At 41.8% G+C, this 18,775-nt stretch overlaps 1 protein-coding gene across 1 annotated transcript; it reads left to right on the top strand.

Moving 5' to 3' along the window:
- Positions 1 to 444: 444 nt before the first annotated feature.
- CDCA7L (cell division cycle associated 7 like) lies at positions 445 to 17,423 on the top strand. Its single transcript, XM_033079554.1, has 10 exons — positions 445 to 501; positions 5,846 to 5,992; positions 9,198 to 9,329; positions 9,796 to 10,155; positions 11,845 to 11,919; positions 12,715 to 12,897; positions 14,283 to 14,414; positions 15,214 to 15,363; positions 16,017 to 16,153; positions 16,469 to 17,423. Exons 1-10 carry the CDS (start codon positions 445 to 447, stop codon positions 16,497 to 16,499), a joined length of 1,404 nt encoding a protein of 467 aa, XP_032935445.1. The 3' UTR covers positions 16,500 to 17,423.
- The last annotated feature ends 1,352 nt before the right edge of the window (positions 17,424 to 18,775 follow it).

The raw sequence follows: 18,775 nt of genomic DNA, 5'->3' as shown, positions 1-18,775 counted from the left end.
GGGTGAGCGTGCAGTGCTGAATTTCTGGTTGGACTTTATGATTTTAAGATTTGAAAGTGGCATCATCTCCATTCCCCCTCCGCCCCCATTTTTTCCCAGAGGTTTTCAAGGCTTACACTTCTCGCCTGTATTGCGTAAATAAACATTTTAAGTTATTTGGAGAATGAAAGCCTATTTCCCCGAGGCAAAGCGTGCCCCTTCCAGACGAACAGCTGCCGCCCAGCGAGAAGCGTGTAGGAAAGGACGGACGATGCTGGGTGCCCAGGGGATCCGCAGAGGCATCCGAGCAGCAGTGGCCCATCCCCAGGCAGGCCACGCGGGGTGCCCCGTCCCTCCACCCGCTTTCCCGCCGCCGCCGGCCGGCTCCACCCCGCCGCCGCCCCGCGCCCCTCCTCCCCGCTCCTTCCTCCTCCTCCTCCTCATCCCGCGGCAGCGCGGGCGGCCATGGCGCGGCGCGGCCGGCGGCGGCGGGGGGCAGCGGCGGCGGGAACCCGCGGCAAGGTGAGGCTGGCCGGCGGAGCGGGGCCGGGCGGCGGGGGCAGGGAGCCGCCCGCGGCTTGCCGCCTGCCCGGGGCAGCGCGGCCTTTGTCCACTGCCCGCGGCGTGAGGGGTCGGAGCAGCCGCCCGCCAGCGCCGAGCAGTGACCCCGGCGGCGGCGCGGCTGCCCCGGCCCTGCCCGCAGCGCGCCGTGCGGGCACCGGGCGGCCCGCGGTCCCGCCGGCAGTCATCCACGTGGCGCGGCGGCTCCGCGGCTCTGAAAGGCCGGGAGCGGGGTGGAAACCGCCCTCGGGGCGGCCCTCAGACCTTCGGCAGCGGCGTGGGGCAATCCCAGCTGTGCTGGGATTTGTAGCGGCTCTAATAAAGGCTGACGGAGTGCATCATTGATAATTAATTAGTTGTGAGCCTGGGGATGCCACTTGAGAAATAGCTAATGCGTTTATTTATTTTTAATTCTGGCCACCTTTAGGTGGGGTTTTTTTTAAAGTTTTTTTTTAGTTTTTGGTTTTTTTTAAGTTTTTTGTTTTGGTTTGGCTTTTTATTGTTGAAACGTCGCGATGCCTACACAGACACGTATTTGAGCCACCTGAGAAGCACCATGCTTCCATCGGCTGTGGTCTGGTCCAAACCTGGTAGTGCATGTTTGGATGCATCAGGCTGATTGTATGGCTCAAATCTTGGGAGGTGGTATGGCCATAGAATTGTAGAATACTTTGTATTGGAAGGGATCTCATTTAGTCAACCTCCTTAAATGAGCAGTGCCATTTTAAGCTAGATCAAGTTGCTCAGAGCCCCATCCAACCTGACCTTGGATGTTTTTAGGGGCGGAGCATCCACCAGCTCTACAGACAACCTGTTCCAGTGTTTTACTTCTCCTTATATGTTGTCTAAATTGACTCGACTCTGTAGTATATGTTTGCATTCTCCTTATACGTAGTCTAAATTGACTCTTTTTAAGTCATGGTGTGCTTCCCAGGGAGTGGGAAGGAGCAAGGAGAAATTCAGCTCTCGCTGATGGAAATTTAGAGCTTTACAGGGATTTCTGTGGAAGTGGAGTGTAATAGAGCCACTGGAATATTTATTAGAACCTCTGTCCTCTCAGAGACTTTGTCAACCTTCCACCTCTGTATGACCTCAGGCCCTCCATTGGCAGTGTGAAGATAAGGGTGCTATAAAACAGTTAGGGAGAGCCCTGTTTGGCAATAGACACAAATGGCTCGATTCTTGATTCTCACCTCTAGTGCTGCAACACAAGACTCTTACCATCTACTAGTTCCCTTTCTGGTACACAGCTAAAAGGCTGCACATCATGTTTCTTTCAAGGCTCAACAAACGGGAGAAGGATATGGTCTGGTCTTGGTGCTTTCCTGTTTCTCACGGGAGTTTGTTTTTGTCTGAGCACAGCCTTCTGCTGGCTCTGCTTTGAGTTTTTGATACATTGGTGAGCAGTGAGTTCAGTCCTGGCTGGGACAGAAGGATGTGGTGGCGAAGGTTTCTTTGCCTCTGAAGTCATGGCTCATCACTGGTGTCGGGCAGATTGGCTTGTGCCTTCATTTGAAAACAGTCACTGAAGAAGTCAGCAGTACAAAACTGTTTAAATTGCAAGACCTGCAGTTCCATTTCCTGGGGTCTGATTTACCAGATCCTGGCACAGCAGTTTCAGCACACAGAGCTTGTTAAAGGAGTGCTGGCTATGGCATAGTGGTTGCACCCAGAAGGCCTGAACTCAAGTCCTAGACTTGAGCAGTCGGGGCACAAAGCGAGGGTGCATCACATGCCTGTGGTATTGTACAAAAGGGTTTTCCTTGGAATTCTAGGACTTGGACAGTATTTAGGCATCACCATAGATGAAATGGATGCCCTTGAATTATGCAGAATTAATTCAGAAATAGTTGTTGCAACTGTTTGGATTGTTGAGAGATTAGATGGTACAAAGGAAGAAATAGTAGTAGTTGACAGTGTTTGGATTGTGTTCATGTGCTGGCATGCTGACATTCACAGTATACCAGCATTTTTGAAGAGTGGGAAATAGTTTCCAGGAAGGTGCTGCCTGTGGACGGTGACATTTTAAATGGTATGCCATGTGATTATGATACTTGGGCATTCCTTATTTTAGGATAAGGTAGCTTTATGGGCATTAGCTTATTATCAGTCTAAATAAGGCAGTATAGAAACTGTATTGGGCTGTTCTGAAAATAGCATTATTTATCAAAATGTCATGGAGCAATAGGTTTACTCGTGTGAAAATTGCCAGAACCTTTTGAGGGAGCACCCTTAAAGTCCTAGGAATTGTTGCTGTGACAGATTAAAGGCTCAGGCATAATCTGTCGTCTCTTTAGAATCAAATTATTCCTACAAAGATCATAAAAGTGAGTGATGATTGCTCATTCTATCAGTTGTTTCTTCTTCTTTCAGAACACTCGCTTGCCTTTCAATCTCCTGCTGCTTATGCAGGAACACTTTGCTGTCCAGCGGATTTCAGCTTCTTGAGCTTTAATGATGTTGAGAAATTGTGGAGGTTATCTATGATCTTCCTTGCCTTCCTAGATTTTTGTTGATGCCCACAAGTCTCAGGCTGATTGTGTAGTTGACAGTCTTTTTGACCATGCATCCATCTGTGTGATTCTCTTGCACTGCAGTATGGGACTCTGCATCTCTGTGCTTTCCATGTCTTTCACCCATTTGTATGATTCTTAAAGTTAAGCTTTTAGAGTACAGTTTGCCTTTATGACTCAAGTGGAAAAACCAGGAACTTGACTTCTGAATTGTTCTGGTTTATTGGTCTGGCACCTACTGACATTCTGGCTGGGCCCCTCTATTCTTGTAGTGCTGCCCACAATTGTCAACCTTGGAGTGCTTCCCTGTTCGTTGTTCCTTTGAGGTACGAGCCAAATGCAGGGCTTGTAACCCTTGGGTGGCATGCCTTAGGCTGGCTTCTGGACTCAACCTGGGACAAGAGGCTTTGCAGCATGTGGTGAAAGTGTGACTTTGCACAGGTTTGGTTTTTCTGAGTATCTGCTTGGGATTAAACTTTGGTTATTATGCCAAAGATGTTTGCTACAAGCTTGTCTTTTATGTCACTGGACTTTTCTTGGAAATATATTTGGTTTACAATTTAAGGTGTGGAAATAGTATTGCTAATCAAGATTCATCATGAGGCTTCCCTTTCTAAACTTCTGGAATATGTCCACCTTGTACGTGTCAGGTGTTGTCTGTTATTAACCTAAGTCCTTCTGGTAAAACAGGGACTCATCAATGACCAAATTGAGATTCTTGGTAGTCAGGCTGTGGGGTGCAAGTCACAAACTAAAAATCCTTGAAGCTCTGCAGTAAGTTACCTAAATCAGTACCATTACTTTAGAATTTGGGAATTGAAAAAAAAAGTCTCCTATTGGGAAATAATTTTTTTGGTTGTTGTTGCTCAAAATCAGTAATTACAGCCTCGTAATGGCTCCTCTGGTGCAGATGCAGAAGCAATAGATGAAGAAGAAGAAATCAGGCATACAGTCGTCACAGCAGTGCCTAACTTAGCTGTAGATTAGCACAAGAACTAGTCCAGTGGTTCCTGGAAGCAACTTGTTCATAGCAGCGAGGCTCTCAGCTCCTTGTATGTTTTTCCATTAAAATGCATAATGTTTCATTTTTAACACTGCTCTGTACTGAGTGAATTCCATCACAGTGAAGTGGATTCTGGATGTTCACTGTAGGAGGTGGGAGTGAGGGCATATCCAGAGGGGTTTGGATGTGGACAGCATGACTTCAGCAACTGTGCTTTGGATTATGCCATTATAGGCCTGAGAGGGTCAGTTTTTCAGAGGTGAATCCCTCTCTTGCTCCAGTAACAGTAAGTTGGTTTTGCATCAGCCTGTATTAACTTTGTAAGAGCAGAAAGAGAATAAAATTAGGCTCATCTTCGCCCTTTACTGCAGCTTATTTTAGAGAGCAATGCTTTGGTGAAGGTACTGCTTGCTCTTTTAATGGAAGTGAAACTTTTTCAGCAGCATTACTTTTGGAGAATGAGCCTCCTTTGGGTCATTTGCCTTGCCACAAGTAAACTTAAAAAAAATTGAAAATTAATATATGCCCTGTATAAGCAACCTTGTTTTTCTGTGAGTGGAAAAGGGCAGTCAGCGCACTCGCTTCTGAGCCTCATCTCTGAGATGTACTGGTGAATATTCAGGACAGGAAAACAGCACTTTCAGATGAGAGATTGGCCTCTGACCAGGTAGTCATTGACCTTATGTTCCTGAGAGTTAATGAGAATGTGGCTTTAGCAAACGGCAGAGAGGCTTGTTTCATGTTAGAGTGGTGTGTGTGAGGTGTATATGTGGTCCAGGGAATGTAGGAGATGAGCGTCTGGATGCTGGTGAGGAATGCAGACACTTTTCTCCCAGAGCATTTGTGTGACTAGCAGAATGGTTTTGCAGGTGATACTGGGATGCATAAAAGTGTGTTCTGAAACTTGGCAAAATGCATTCTTCCTTGGTTTTTAAGGCTTGATCTGTTCATCCCATCTTTACACACACCAGATCCTAAAGCAGCTCACATGGGAACTATCTGAAGGCTTCCTTACTATCCTGGTACATGCAGAGCCTTATCCCAAGTGTTTGCTGTGAAGTGTATGACCCAGTGGAATGGTTGGATGTGGTGTTGTAAGTCTCCTAGGCTGGGACTGGACTTCTTGAACTCTGAAGCTGTAATCTTGGTCACCTGAGGAAGGCTGCTGCCTGCCATTGGCAGTGCTTCCTCCTCTCCTGGTGGGCCACATCATGGGCTTCTAGCAAAGAAGTATTCATGGTCAGCACATTTTCACTCTCTTACCAAGTATCACAGGAGAAACTCTGTAACGGCACTAACAAAGGAGAACGGGTTACATTGGTTTTATTTTTGGAGGTAGCGAAGTGTCTGCTAAAATCTATGATGGTACTGTGGGATCTAAAGGACAGGTTGCTTTGTACTTCAGCATTTTGTGTTCCTCACCTCTGTGCCATCATTGCTCTGAAAGAGCAGAGGGCTGGTCGGTTTCCCCATGGATAAAAGCATCTGCTTGCAAAGATGAGGCACACATGTATTTTTCTGTCTGTGAAGTACTTTCCTGTGGAGTCGAACACCCTGTGTACCACATCCCCTCCCTAATCCCAGATCCTGAATCTGTATTCAGGGATTAAAGCAGTCTACAGAATTTTCCCAGAGTTGAGCTAAATAAGATACAATTTACACATAGCACATTTTGTGATACAGACTTGCACTTGCATAGGAATATAAAAATAAGTTGTACTGTTGCCAGTTGAATTTTCTTGTTAAGTTGGTGTGTGTGACTCATATTTTCTGTCTTGTTTTGAATCAGAAACAGGTACCCAAGGATGTGGCCCACATTTTTAATGCCCCCAGTGACAGTGAAGATTTTCCAGGATTCCAAGATGATACTTCCAAAGAGAGCTTCTTATCAGAGAACAAGTCTGCTAGTTTTGATTCCCTGGAGTCTGGAAAAGAGGTAGGAACAGATTGCCATAGTCCAGTTATGTTCTTGGGATGCAGTAATATCTGAGCCTGTGTCAAAACTGTGTGAATTATACCTCTCACCTTAACCCATAATTTGCAGTCCCCATATTGAACATAAATGTAAACAAACTTAGTATCCTTTTTAGGGTTTAGTGGTTGCTTTTGAAAACTCCTTCATAATATAAAAAGGAAAATGTGTTTCATTGGAAGGTGAGTTTAAGTGAAATTGGTAAGTGTAGCAAACAGGAAAAAGGGAATTACCATCATGGAAGGATGTTGCTGGATACATAAGACAGTGCTACATAATATTAGATGGGCATTTGTGACTTTGTAGACTTCAAAGTATTTCTTCCAGAAATATCTCCAAGCTGTCTCTGCATTAAAATTGTGTTTTAATACTGTAACCCAGAGAAGCCACCAGCTCCTGCCACAATAGTGCAATCTGCTGGTTCTTTGCTCTCTTGATGTTGAAGTGGCTTGAATCAGCACAATGATTTGATATTTTTTGTTTTCTGATTTGGTAGCTGGAGATACCAGCTGAATTCACAAAAAAAAAATAGAACTGGTGTGCTGTCTTGGGTGGTAAAAAATTTAGTTCTTAGTCTTTTAGAAACATAATTATATGCTTGATAGCCATGGGCTAGTGTGTTATAAGATACCTTTGTCATTTGTGCTCTTGCAAAGGTCCCTCTGTTTCATTAATAACTGAATTTTTTTTCTTTTATTTTCCTAGTCCATCAGGTCAGCACGTGGTTAAGAGGTGCTGATGACAAGGAAGATGATTAGTGTTAGCCAAAGAGACAGAATAAGGCTTGTGCAAGTTTGCACTTTTTCTGAGCCTTTATAGGCAGGTGACCCCAGGAGAGTGAAGAAACCTTTTAGGGCTAGAGCCACTGTCTGTGCTATGCAGAAAGATAACATCTAAAATGTAATGAAATGTACTGGGCTCTAAATTGGTTTGTAATGTTATTGCTAGACAGCAGTACTGGCAACTTCAGAAAAGGAGGTAGCTTGCTCCATTTGTGTTTTTGTGGGGGGCATCAAGAGGGGTCAGTGGGAAGAGATAGTGGTGGTGGAGGGGAAGCCTTGTGTGGGAGCTTCTGCTTCTGCCTGCTTGGGGGCTGCAGACACCTGACTGTACTTTGCTCTCCCTTAATTTCCTGGCTTATGAAATAGAGTTTATGATAATGATCTCTTCTGCAAAATATTTTAAAATCCTCTGATGAAAAATACTGTGGAAGGTACTGTTAGTTTAAGATGCATTGCTGAGAATCCCACTGAGACTTGTTCCAGATTTACAACTGGCACTGCAGCCTTCCTTACCATTCCTGTGTTTCCCTTGGGATGAGAATTATTTCAAATCTTGATCAATGTTTAATTTAATTTCCTTACCACTAAATGGTACAATAAAAATACCCTGAGTTCCATCCAACTGCAGCATAATCTGCAATCCTTGCACATCAGGGCCCTGCATTAGGATGAGCATCTTGTGTTCATGATGTCAAACACCACTATTGCTGCAAAAGCCCACTGTGCTGGAAACAAAAAGGTTTTGGTGCAAAGGGCAAAATGATGGGAAATGGAAGTTCAGAAAAATTCAGCAGTTCTTGAGAAAGGAGGCAAGGTAGCTGCCCTGCTGGGTTGGTAAATGGGCTATTAGTGCATCAGGTGTTCCCTTGGATGCTGAGGTAAATGAGTTAATAAATAGTGACCTCTGCGTGCCTGCTTTTACTCAGGGCTTTCTGCAGTCCTGCTCAGATAATCTCTGCGCTTCTGCCAAGTTCCCAAAATTTCTCCCACAATAGGCATCCCTGATGTGTGTTTTACCTGGTGTAGACTGTTCTTTATATATGAACTGCATCTATGTGTTATCTAGGTGTGTTATTTTTAGTTACTTTAGCTAACAAATAGCATATTTACTCCCAACAACCTTCACTGTGGAGTTTCATAAAAATACAGAATGCATAAAAACTTCAGTTTCCTCCAAGAAATGCAATTTAACTTTAAAGTAACTTCCCTATTGTGTTTGTTCCTTTCTCAAGCAGCTGCACTGCAGCTATCAACAAAAGAATAAAGTAATTTTCCTCATAGAAAACTCATTACAATTACCCATAATAATTTGTACATGTTTAAGTGTAAAGAAACAGCATATGCAGTGGCTCCCCCTTCCCATTCCACTCTAAGTTTTTCCACTCGTCTATTGTGTCTTTTTTTCACCAGATATTATCTTAAAATAAAGAAATGTGTAATTAAAGTCAGGGAAGGGAGGGAACTGAAGGAAGAATAAAGATATTTAGCAAATGCATTGTATTAAAGGTAATTTTTGTTTCTTGTGTGGGAGGAAGAAGTAACAGAGGAAAATTGGGGAAACAAACTTACATGTTGCTGACTTTCTAGAGGCAGGTGTGATGTGAGCATGCATTATATTCCTACCATGAGCAAGTTTTTCAAGAGATGAACAGGAACAAGTTGACTAAATGTTTTTCTACTAGTTCTTGTTGGAAGCATGGAAATAACTTTCTATTTAGTAAAAGCCCTGTGTTTAATTGGGATATAATGTACATATCATAAAGAGTGTTTTAATGAGATCTTTTCACTTCCTGGTCTATAGGCTGAAACTGAGGGGCTCTCTACCATAGAACACATGTGAATGATGAACTGCACCAAAAAAACAGAGTTAAGAGGTTTAAAGGTGGAGGGATAGTAGTCAGGCTGTTCAAAGCTCTCATCATTTGTGTTGGTATCAGACAGTTCAGTGATGGTGTTACAGCATGAGGAGCAGACCCCACCTCTCATTTGTATTTTCTTCTATTCAAAGCCATTTTTTTTTCATCCAGAAGAAAATACATAAAACAACATGATAATTTACATACAAGAAAACCGATAGTTTATTTTTATTGAGTAGTAATGAAGAAGGGAAGAGGTGAAGAAGAAAGTTTCCCCTACAAGAAGCAGCTCAGTTAAAGCCCTATCTTCAAAATGAAGAAAAAAAAATCTTGCAAAGTTAAAATAACTCAATACTGAAGCTCTGAATGTTGCCTTCTTGTTGTTTGTTTCTTTCGACGGGCTTTGCCTGTGAAGTGCTGTCACAGTATGCTATTTAGTTGGCACTGTCTGACCCTCAAACCTGTTTATTGTGGCTGTGTGAATACTCTTTATCTGACTGTCTCTCACAGTACTGAGTGGTATTTTTGCAGGGGCTCCGGTTTCAGTCCAAATACCTCACTGAAGAGCTGCGGAGGATTTTCACTGAGGACACAGACTCTGAAACAGAAGTGTTTGAGGGCTTCACTTCAAACGAGGTGCATGTGAACAAGAAAAAAGTTCTGGTAAAGGCAGTCACACCTACCTGTGAATGTATATGTTGACTTCTTTTTGTTTTGTCTCTTCTGTATAAACCTCATGTTCCTGTAGGGTTTTTTATGATATACTGTGATGCTCTTTTTTCATGCTGAATTGAAAGGTGTTGTCTTGAAAAAGAAGGAATGCTTTATTTAATGGAGCATCACATACTAGAAATGAGAACTACTTCCACTGATTGTAGATTGTACTGGGCAAGATTGTTCTTCTGGAGACAGCCATGTCTGTATCCTAGACAATACTAATATGTGGATGTTTTGTTGATCTCTGCACAGGCAGAAGTTGCATACTGTGCACTTGTAAAAAGATATACCTTAAGGTGAATTTTTGGTGGTGCCTTTGGGTGGAAAGACTGCTGTCTAGAACTAGTGATTTAAAAATGACCTCTCTTCTGTCAGAGCCAATAATCTAACATGGGATTTTTCCTGCCTCTAGAGGGTGAAGTCAGACTTGAGTGATGAAGAACACGATAATTTGCTGGATAATGAGAAAGAAGAGGATGAAGAGGTGAAGAAGAAGGTTTCCCCCAAGAGAAGAAGCTTTGGCCTTCGTGTTGCTTTACAATTTCCCACCAGGAAGTCATCTGAGAAAAAAGTGCCTGAACAGGCTTTGTCTGATTTACCTCTAAAGGACAGTGAATCCCTCACATCTGTTTCAAAAGAAATAAGCCTCAAGCGGCCAGACAAAGCAGAGGGCTCTGCTTCAGAGTCTGAAGAAGACATTAAAGAAACACAGGAGGAAAGTTCCAGTGCACTGCTTAAGAGAGCCATAAATATTAAAGAAAATAAAGCCATGGTAAGACTTAAGAGCAGGATTTTGTTCTCTGATATTTACATCCAATTACTTAGCTTTAGCATACTTAAGGTTCCTGCTGGTGCTGTGCTCGAACTTTGGGGAAATCTTATTATGAATGTTTCTACGTGGGAAAACCCTAGAGGACACTCAGCACTCATAGTTTTACCCCTAGAATGACCTCAAGTAGGGACTAGCCTGATTGAAATTTAAAATCAGAGTAGAACTAAGAATTTTTAATGTGGATGTGAACAAAGTTACAAATGACCAAGTTTTGCAGCCTTCAGAACATGTCAGAAAACCAGCTGGTCCTTCCAGGTGGTTTATGGTGTTGTTTGCACAATAATGATTCTACTTTTTGTTTGTGTGTGGCAGATCAGCTGCAGTTACTGATTGGAAAGCCAGCTAAAAACTGCTGAGGGTGATAAATGTAACTTTTCAGTTGTGTTGGATGTGATTTTTACAGTAATGCTTTACTATATAACTGCTGAATGTGTGTGTGTGGGTACAGAAAAGAGCAACTGATGATTTCCCAATGTTTTTTCCTCTTATTATCCAACATGCCACCAGCTCTCTTTAATTATCATGCTGCTATGTAATCTGATGTTCAGTCTTTAGTAGCTCCTTCAGTTTTACTGTGTTTCAGGAAAAGTTACAGCTTCCAAGCAGTGTAGGGGATCAAGCAATACCTCTTGGTGTGGGCCTGCAGCTCCTGTGTAAAAACTTGCTTCAGCTTTGTACCTGCACTTCTGCCATGTGTCCCCACTGCTGTTGTGTTGGTCTTGCTGCTCCTTGGTCCTTCTCACCTTCCACTCTTCCTTGCAGTTCAACCACTGTGAAATTCACTGGCATCCTAGGAGCAGTACTGTAATGGCTTTAAATAGCTCTTAATAAATGCCACACTGAAGTATTTACTGAGAAATACTGTATTCAGCTTTTAATCTCTTGATGGCTGTGGCAGTCTCAGAGAGCTAGCAGCTTGGCTCATCCCCACTACCACTGGCTTTTCAGAAGTTAACCTCATTCTTCTGGAATTCCAGAACAGGTCAGTGTTTTTTTTGTACCTATCAGCCACTGCTTCTGTGGAAATGTACCCCCAAGACATCTTGTACACAGTGCAGGAAATCATCATCCTGCTGAAGTACTTCTGATGTTGTACATGATCAGAACATGCATGCATTGGGGAAGCTGCCAGTGGGGCTTAGTTACTCTCTGACTTTGTAATGAGTGTGTACCCAGTGTCTGCACTGCTAAAGGGGACACTGAGCTCCCTGGCAAAGAGCACAGATGTGTCTGCAGTCAGTAAAAACTCACTGGGAACATCTTACTGTCTTCTGGCACCCTGTCTTTCTTTTCTCCCTCCTATCATATGAACTTAATTCTCATTATCAATTGTTACCATGTTATAATGCTCTCCTTTGGTGCTGTTTTGACAAGATACTATGTCAATTTGGCTAGTTCTAATTTCCAGTAAGAATTAGTGGGAGCTAGGAAGTTAGTATTGTTGGCAGAGTTTTTCCTCATGGCAGAGTAAATGAACTGCTTTTATGAGCCCCACGTTAAGTGCTTCCATAATGGTTCCTTGCACATGTTTAACTATAATTTGAAGTGCACATGAAGAATGGATGGTAGGTGGTGTTGCTTTTTTTGCAAATTGGAGTGAGTTTTCAATGTGACATCACTTGATTCCAGCTTTCCCAGCTGCTGGCAGAACTGAATTCCATACCGGACCTGTTCCCAGTGAAAACACCCAGCTCGACTCCTTCAGTAAGTTCCCAGTACTGGTTGGTGGTGACAGTAATTTTTGCTAGACTTGGGATTAACATGTTTCACCAGAAAGTTTCAGCAAGTTTGTTCTGGTTTCCTTTGGGTTTGATTTCTTCATTTGTATAGATTTGCTATTGGTCGGGGAAGTACCAGAGATTATGTGAGGAAATGAAATTTTATAAGATAATTTATGAAGAAACACAAAGACCAAGATGACATCTACTTTATAATTTTTGCTCCAGAAATTCTGTTGAGATCTCAGACAAATTTCTGTATATGGGAATAAGGAAGAGCAGTTGCTTTCCTTTGGGTTCAGATCCTGTTAGTTTTCCTCTTGTAGGCTTTCCTTCTAAAATCCATGCTTCTCAGTAGAACTGTGCTCATGAAGCTGAACCATTCAACATAAACAGAAATGACACAGTAGTTATTTCAATTGACTTTTACCAGCTTTAAGCAGAGGAGTGTCAAACCTTCATTCTGTGTAGAGTAGCATTTTTTCCATGTGTATTATAAACTGAGAAGATTTGAGGAAACCTGGAAGGGTCATGTCTTTGGTAGAGTTCTGTGATGTTAATTGGAATGGAATTTGATGTGAAGGTATGATGTTTTAAAAGGAGCAAAAGGGTATAGTGTATAGGGAGTATATCTGGTGGAGTTTGGCTTAAATAAGGAGCAGAAGAGTAGAACAATTCATGATAGTACAAGTGTGGTACAGACATTTTCAGGTTGTTTTTAGTGTTTAACACTACAAACATAACTGAAAAGACAGTTACTGGAATTTTCTTCTCTTATTAGAAACAAAAGAAAACCCCAAGGAGGACATTTTCTGAAGGCCAGATAACACGTCGGATGAACCCAACTAGAAACGCTCGTCCACCAGAAAAATTTGCCTTGGAAAAATTTACTATGTCGGCTGTCAAATTCGCGGAACACATCCGTAGCTACAGACAACAAAACCTCTTGAAGAGACTCAGTGTGGTATTTGCCAAATTTTGATATTCCCTAGTAGTCAGGGACTAGGAAACATTTAAATTGTCGGCCAGCGCTTAGACCAGACGTCACATCCTACACAAAGTTATTGAAAATCTTTGATTGGGATTAACTACAGAAGAAGTTATCTCCTGGGTTCTATTTGTGACCAGTGTTATTCAGGCATAACAAGTCAGTTAACTTTTGGTCTGCTAATAATTCTTCATCTGAAAATTACTAGAGCCCATAATGTACAAGGCCTTGGCGTGGCAAGGCAGTGGGGTGGTGGAGGTGGCAAAGCAAACCTTCTCTGTTAGCAGACTCAGGAAAAAAAAAAGGCAAAAATCCTTCTCTGGAAATAGCAGAGGGAAGATGTGAGTTCTGTGGCTGAGCTGAGAGTGAATTAAGGGAATCTGCACCAGCAAACTGCTAATGCTCAGACTAGTAATTGAGAAGTTGCAGATTTTACTCCTTCCTATTTTTAAAAATCTGTTTTTTACCTCCTCTAGCTTATGGTGGTCTTGCTTATATTTTCTGTATAGCCCTTATGAGGAAGACCTTTTAAGTTTGAATCCTTACAGGCTGGATCCCAGTTCTGCTTGTAGGAGCAAGTGCTGGGCATAGTTAAAGCATTTTAGAGGGAACTTGGCTATTAGGAGGAGAGGAGTAGCACCAAATGAGAACCTGGGCTGGTAAATGACTGTTTTGACAGAACATTCCTGATCTAGAGTTAAGGACAAATGAGGTCTTCAGAGACAGGTATGGAGAAGGCTGAGAATCAGATGAGATTTATTCATGAATAGGGGTCAAAGAGAATGATATTTAGAAGGGAAAAAAAAATCACTAATTGTGAGTAGAGTATTCTCTTCCAAATAATAGGTTAATAAGAAAGGGCTGGGTATGGCAGGACTAACCTAAAACTTCAGTAGAGGGGTTGTTTTTGCAGGACATTAGAGATTGTCATTGGAGGAAGCAACTAGAGAACATGCAAGGAGATTGAAGGAGGAAAGCCTGGGAAGGCAGATGATCACAGTTCATAATTTTGAGAGGGAAGAAATGGAGTATGAAGAGTTATAGTGGAGGAGGACAGGAAATGCAAGGAAAAGTTAGCAGTAAAGTATGTCAGGGATTCGTGCAAATAGAAGTTGTAATGATGGAAAGGAATTAAATAAAACAAGTAAAAAGTGTAGTAGAGAAAATATTATGGAGGAGAGGGAGAGAAAGAGGCAGGGATGATTTGGAAACTATTCCCTGTTCTTCCAATGGTGCATCAGCCTGTAGTTTGCCAGCTGTGGACTGCATACTCATTGTAAATGAAGGAATTTGTCACCAAGTGTGGTGACAGAGGCTTCATGACTTCAGACAAAAGGTATTGAGATGAATTTGTTTAGCAGGGGGATTGTGGCGTACGCAAAAGAAGGAGATCTTCTAAGTATTCATCTAATCGTCCAGTGGAAGACATAACCGATGAGGACTTGGACAACATTGCAATCACTGTTAGAGACAAAATCTATGACAAAGTTCTAGTAAGTGGTTGCCATATTCTTCAGTGTATCTGTGTGCTTGAAATGAAAAGTCTTTCCCTATTTCAGTGGTTTTTGCTAAAAGGTGTCCTTTCCTGAGGCCCTGGGGAGTTCAGCTCATCATTATTATGTCACACAAGTACAGCTTTGAAAGCTTTGCCAGATTTCTCTGGGCTTGGCTGTGGTAGTTGATATTCCCCACTGGCTTTTTGTCCCTAAAAAGTGTTTTTGTGACACAGAGCTCTTAAGTTTGCTGTAGCTATTACTTGCCACTGGTAATAGTTGGCATTCTTTTCGTCTCTCTCACTAAGAAAAATGTTGTGTTGTACCGTTGAATAATAGTGATCCTTGCTGTTCTTTGTCCGTCTGACATTTCTGTACAGGTTGTGTAGTGTCCAGTGTTCTTGGTGGAACTCCTCCTTCCTTGTTTTCACTTGATTTGGCTATTATTGATTATCATAAAGATCATCTTACCATGTATGTCATGCTTCATGGTATTGGCAGGGATGAGCCACAAGATCATCTTCTCAATAATTTTAGGTTTTTCCTAGAGAGAAAAAAGGACCAGAGCTGTGATTATCAAGTTCATGTAATTTGAGACTTCCAGTGCAACTGAAACTTGGCAGTGTCTCTGTAAAATTCCTAGCATTGTTATATGATTTATCATAGTAACAGAACTTGCTCCTCGTTGTTTAATTTGACTTTGGTTTGAAGTTTGTGCTTATTACTATTAGGAAAGCTCATCAATGGGCATTTAAGATGTCCTTCATACAAATGTTTTTCTCTTCCATTCCACCTTTAGGGTAGTACTTGCCACCAGTGTCGACAGAAGACAACCGATACAAAAACAATCTGCCGCAACCAGGGCTGTGGAGGAGTAAGGGGACAGTTCTGTGGACCATGTCTTCGAAATCGATACGGTGAAGATGTGAAGTCAGCTCTGCTTGATCCAGTAAGTATCATTCTTCAGCCTGGAATGAAAGTGTAAGGAATAGAGTTTTGTTAGTAATCTGTGATGTTAAGAATATGCTCGTGGTAACAGTGTTCAAACTTTTTTGCCAAGAGCACGTGTGTAGTACTAACTAATAGCTCTGATGTGCTAGTCCAGTGTGGCAGTGGCTGCTCTATTAGCACATGTGCTTTTATGTGCAGCTGCTGAGCAGCTTGGAGATGCCTGACTTCATGTACTAGCTGGTTAATTCAGTCCCAGGAATTGTCCTGTACCAGCAGGCAGAGAGAGGCAAAGGAACTTGTCACAGTGGATAACCATGTCTTTCTAGGGAGTTGACTATTGTCAGTCTAACATAGAACGAGTGTTAGGCATTACAGATTACTTCAGTCTATTTGAAAATCAATACTGAGCACATCAGAGAACCTGAGGCTTCAGATTAGGAAGTATTCAAGCACTGAATAATTTCTCTAATCCTGCAGAATTTGGGAAATGTTAATAAGGTTGGCTAACTGGCTGATAGAGGCTTGTAAAACCTTGCCCTGAACAATCACATGGTGGGGAAGCCATACCCATGTTTCTCTGAGCAATAGGAAGGCCAATATAACATTTTTCTTAACTTGCTTTTACCCCCTCCCACATTCACGCCCTTGCAGGCCTGGATCTGTCCTCCTTGTCGCGGGGTGTGCAACTGCAGCTACTGCCGCCGGCGGGACGGGCGCTGTGCCACCGGCATGCTCATTCATCTGGCCAAGTTCTATGGCTACAACAATGTCAAGGAGTACCTGGAAAGGTGGGACTTCTTCCCTCTGGTCATTCCTTTTTAAACTGTTACAGCTCTTTAAATAACATTTGACTTCTTGTGCCCTGGGGCAAATCCTGCAAAAGACGTTTCTCAGATTTCAGATTATTTAAAGTGAGGTATATTGTCTGTGTAAACAACTAATTCGATTAAAAATTTGAAAGACTTTTGCCTATTTTGAAATCCCTGTTGGTTGGCTGAAGTGCATAAAAGTGCTTTTTGGAAGTTAACATCTTCAGCAATGGAAGTTTTTGGGGAAGCTGAGTTTCCTAAAAGGCACTAACACTGTTTTCTTTTATCTTCTAGTTTACAAAAACAACTGGCGAATGATAGTTGAGAACACTGAACTCAAGCGGTGCCTGCAGCTGGTTAATATGTCAACAGTTTGACTTCAGAGGTTTATTACTATGTTTTATATAAAATAGTATTGTAGTGTATAGCATATTCATTTCAGTATTGGGAACTTATTGATTGATATGGTCTTATGCAAAAGGTCTCTCAGGAAAATGTTTTGGTAGAGAAATCTACGTGCACAGACCTGTATGTTAAGTGAAATGGCACACTTGAACCTTGAGTGGTTAATTTTTAATAGAACTACACAGCCACATGATGGAGAGCTTGGTCAAAATGAGCAATATTTTTATTTATATTATTGTGCAAGTTTGCAGAAAGGGTGTTTAACAATTATCTTCAAAGCATCCCGTCTTCAAAGAAACAAAACACCTTTGTCTACCAGCTCAACCATAAAGATCCATTTTTCCAGCTCTGTTTTCTGAACCTGTTCTTCCACCTGTAGTTTATAGAACTTGTCCTTTGAAAGAAGGAAAAGGTACTTTCATCTGAATGCCATTATATTCCAGCCAAAGCTGATGCAATCGACCAGTGGGAGGATGGTTTTTGAAAATTTTATTCCAAAGTGCAATTATTCACCAAAACATGAAAGTAGAAGAGTGTTTAAAAAAAAGGTTTTAAAATATCCCATTTTAAAAAATCAACAAAACTTCTCACCAGCAGTTTTTGTGTAGTCACCTGCTGCCTGAAGCACCTATGCAGCTGTTTTAACTGGTTTACATCAGAGTTCAGGATTAATTTTTTTTTGCTTACAGCTCATACTTAGATATTTTTTCATTTGTACAACCAGGCTTTCAAACAACTTTGTTTAAATGCAACATATTTGTATTGCATGTTAAAGTATGTTAAAATTTGTGTAAGATACACATTTCTTTTTATGTAGAGAGAATAAAGACTGATCTAATGAGGAGTGTTTTGTGATTCAAACTACACCCTGATTCTGATGTTTCTCATTTGCTTTCCCATAGCAGGTGTAATGGTGCTTGGAGATCAATAATCATTATGTGAAGAAACACATGAGCACAACATTGACAGATGAGGAAATAACAACATAGACCACATAAGTGCAACATTAAGGATTGTGGCTTTTGTGAGACACATCTCCTGGCTCCAACTGACTCTGAAAAATCCTTATCTCCTTTTCCTATCAGGCAGATTGAGAAAGCAGCACATTTTGTTGAAAGATTAGTACGAAACCGCCAGGAGTAAGGCTATTCCTGCTAGAACCCATTTACCTGACTTCTTGATTTTCAGCTTGAAAGTCCAAGACTAAGTTGTCCTCCTGCTTTTTGCTTTTATTAGCTGGACAGTCATAGACATTCTTAGTTTCCCTTTGATCCACTGGAATAGCCTTTTAAAAACAGCATTGCTGAAGTCAGTTCCTGATCCATGCTTCTGCTATGGACCCCACTGGATGTCCTGTGTGGTGCCCGCACTAAGAGTAGCACCTGCTTTACATAATGTTCTGTAGTGCAAGATCAGAATTATTTGTGTTTAAACAGCTGCTAAATAGTTATGGCTACATTTGAACATACAGATGTAGTGTAGACTTTAGATTTGGTTTTAGATTTAGGTTTTGTTGGCCTGCTATGCATCATCACAAATGCAGAGATGAGTACATAGCATCTGTCTGGACTGTACTTGTGGATTCATCAACATGCCATTTTCCTAAAAGCAGAGACTGTAGTGAGAGATAGATAGATAATTTTATATAGGCAAACACTGATACAAGCCTAAACTGCACTCACAAGATTCCTTGATGGTTTTCTCATCTCCAGAAGAGGAATGAACTGTGTTGCCCTTGGACTGACATATGTCTAAAAAAAACCCGGAAAGTTGATGCCCCCATTTCAAACAGCAACATTCAAATAACATCCTTGCCACTGCTCCATTCCCCCATCCCAACTTTCCCCTTGCGGTTTACCTGCTGTAGTAGCAACTCCTTTCCAAAAGAGTGGCTTTCCTTTTTATTATATTTGGGTCTGGTGAAGAGTATAAGTAACAATGATATTTCTCTTATTGCCACTGGGAGTCACTCACCTTTCTCTAATGAACTGTTGACAGCTTTCCTTAGTTAAAACTAAAGTCTTACATGGACAGCAGGTCTGAATTGTGCTTCTGAGCTAGATGCTTCAGTCTCAGGAAAATACAGATACAAAAGAACAAAATACAATGTTTGTCATGTGAAGGTTGTTACAAGAGGGTTGCAGCTCAAAAGGTGAACACAGTTTCCATTCAGGGACAGCCTACAACCATATTACA

The sequence above is a fragment of the Catharus ustulatus genome, chromosome 1 (genome assembly GCF_009819885.2).
Source record: "Catharus ustulatus isolate bCatUst1 chromosome 1, bCatUst1.pri.v2, whole genome shotgun sequence".
NCBI lineage: Eukaryota > Metazoa > Chordata > Aves > Passeriformes > Turdidae > Catharus > Catharus ustulatus.
This window is presented reverse-complemented; position numbering and strand designations above follow the sequence as displayed.

What these genes read in the sequence shown, in the direction of transcription:
- CDCA7L (XM_033079554.1), top strand. Translation starts at nt 445, where the DNA reads ATGGCGCGGCGCGGCCGGCGGCGGCGGGGGGCAGCGGCGGCGGGAACC. An exon ending in CGGCGGGAACCCGCGGCAAG is followed by an intron (nt 502 to 5,845) that starts GTGAGGCTGGCC and finishes GTTTTGAATCAG; the next exon opens with AAACAGGTACCCAAGGATGT. An exon ending in TGAACAAGAAAAAAGTTCTG is followed by an intron (nt 9,330 to 9,795) that starts GTAAAGGCAGTC and finishes TCCTGCCTCTAG; the next exon opens with AGGGTGAAGTCAGACTTGAG.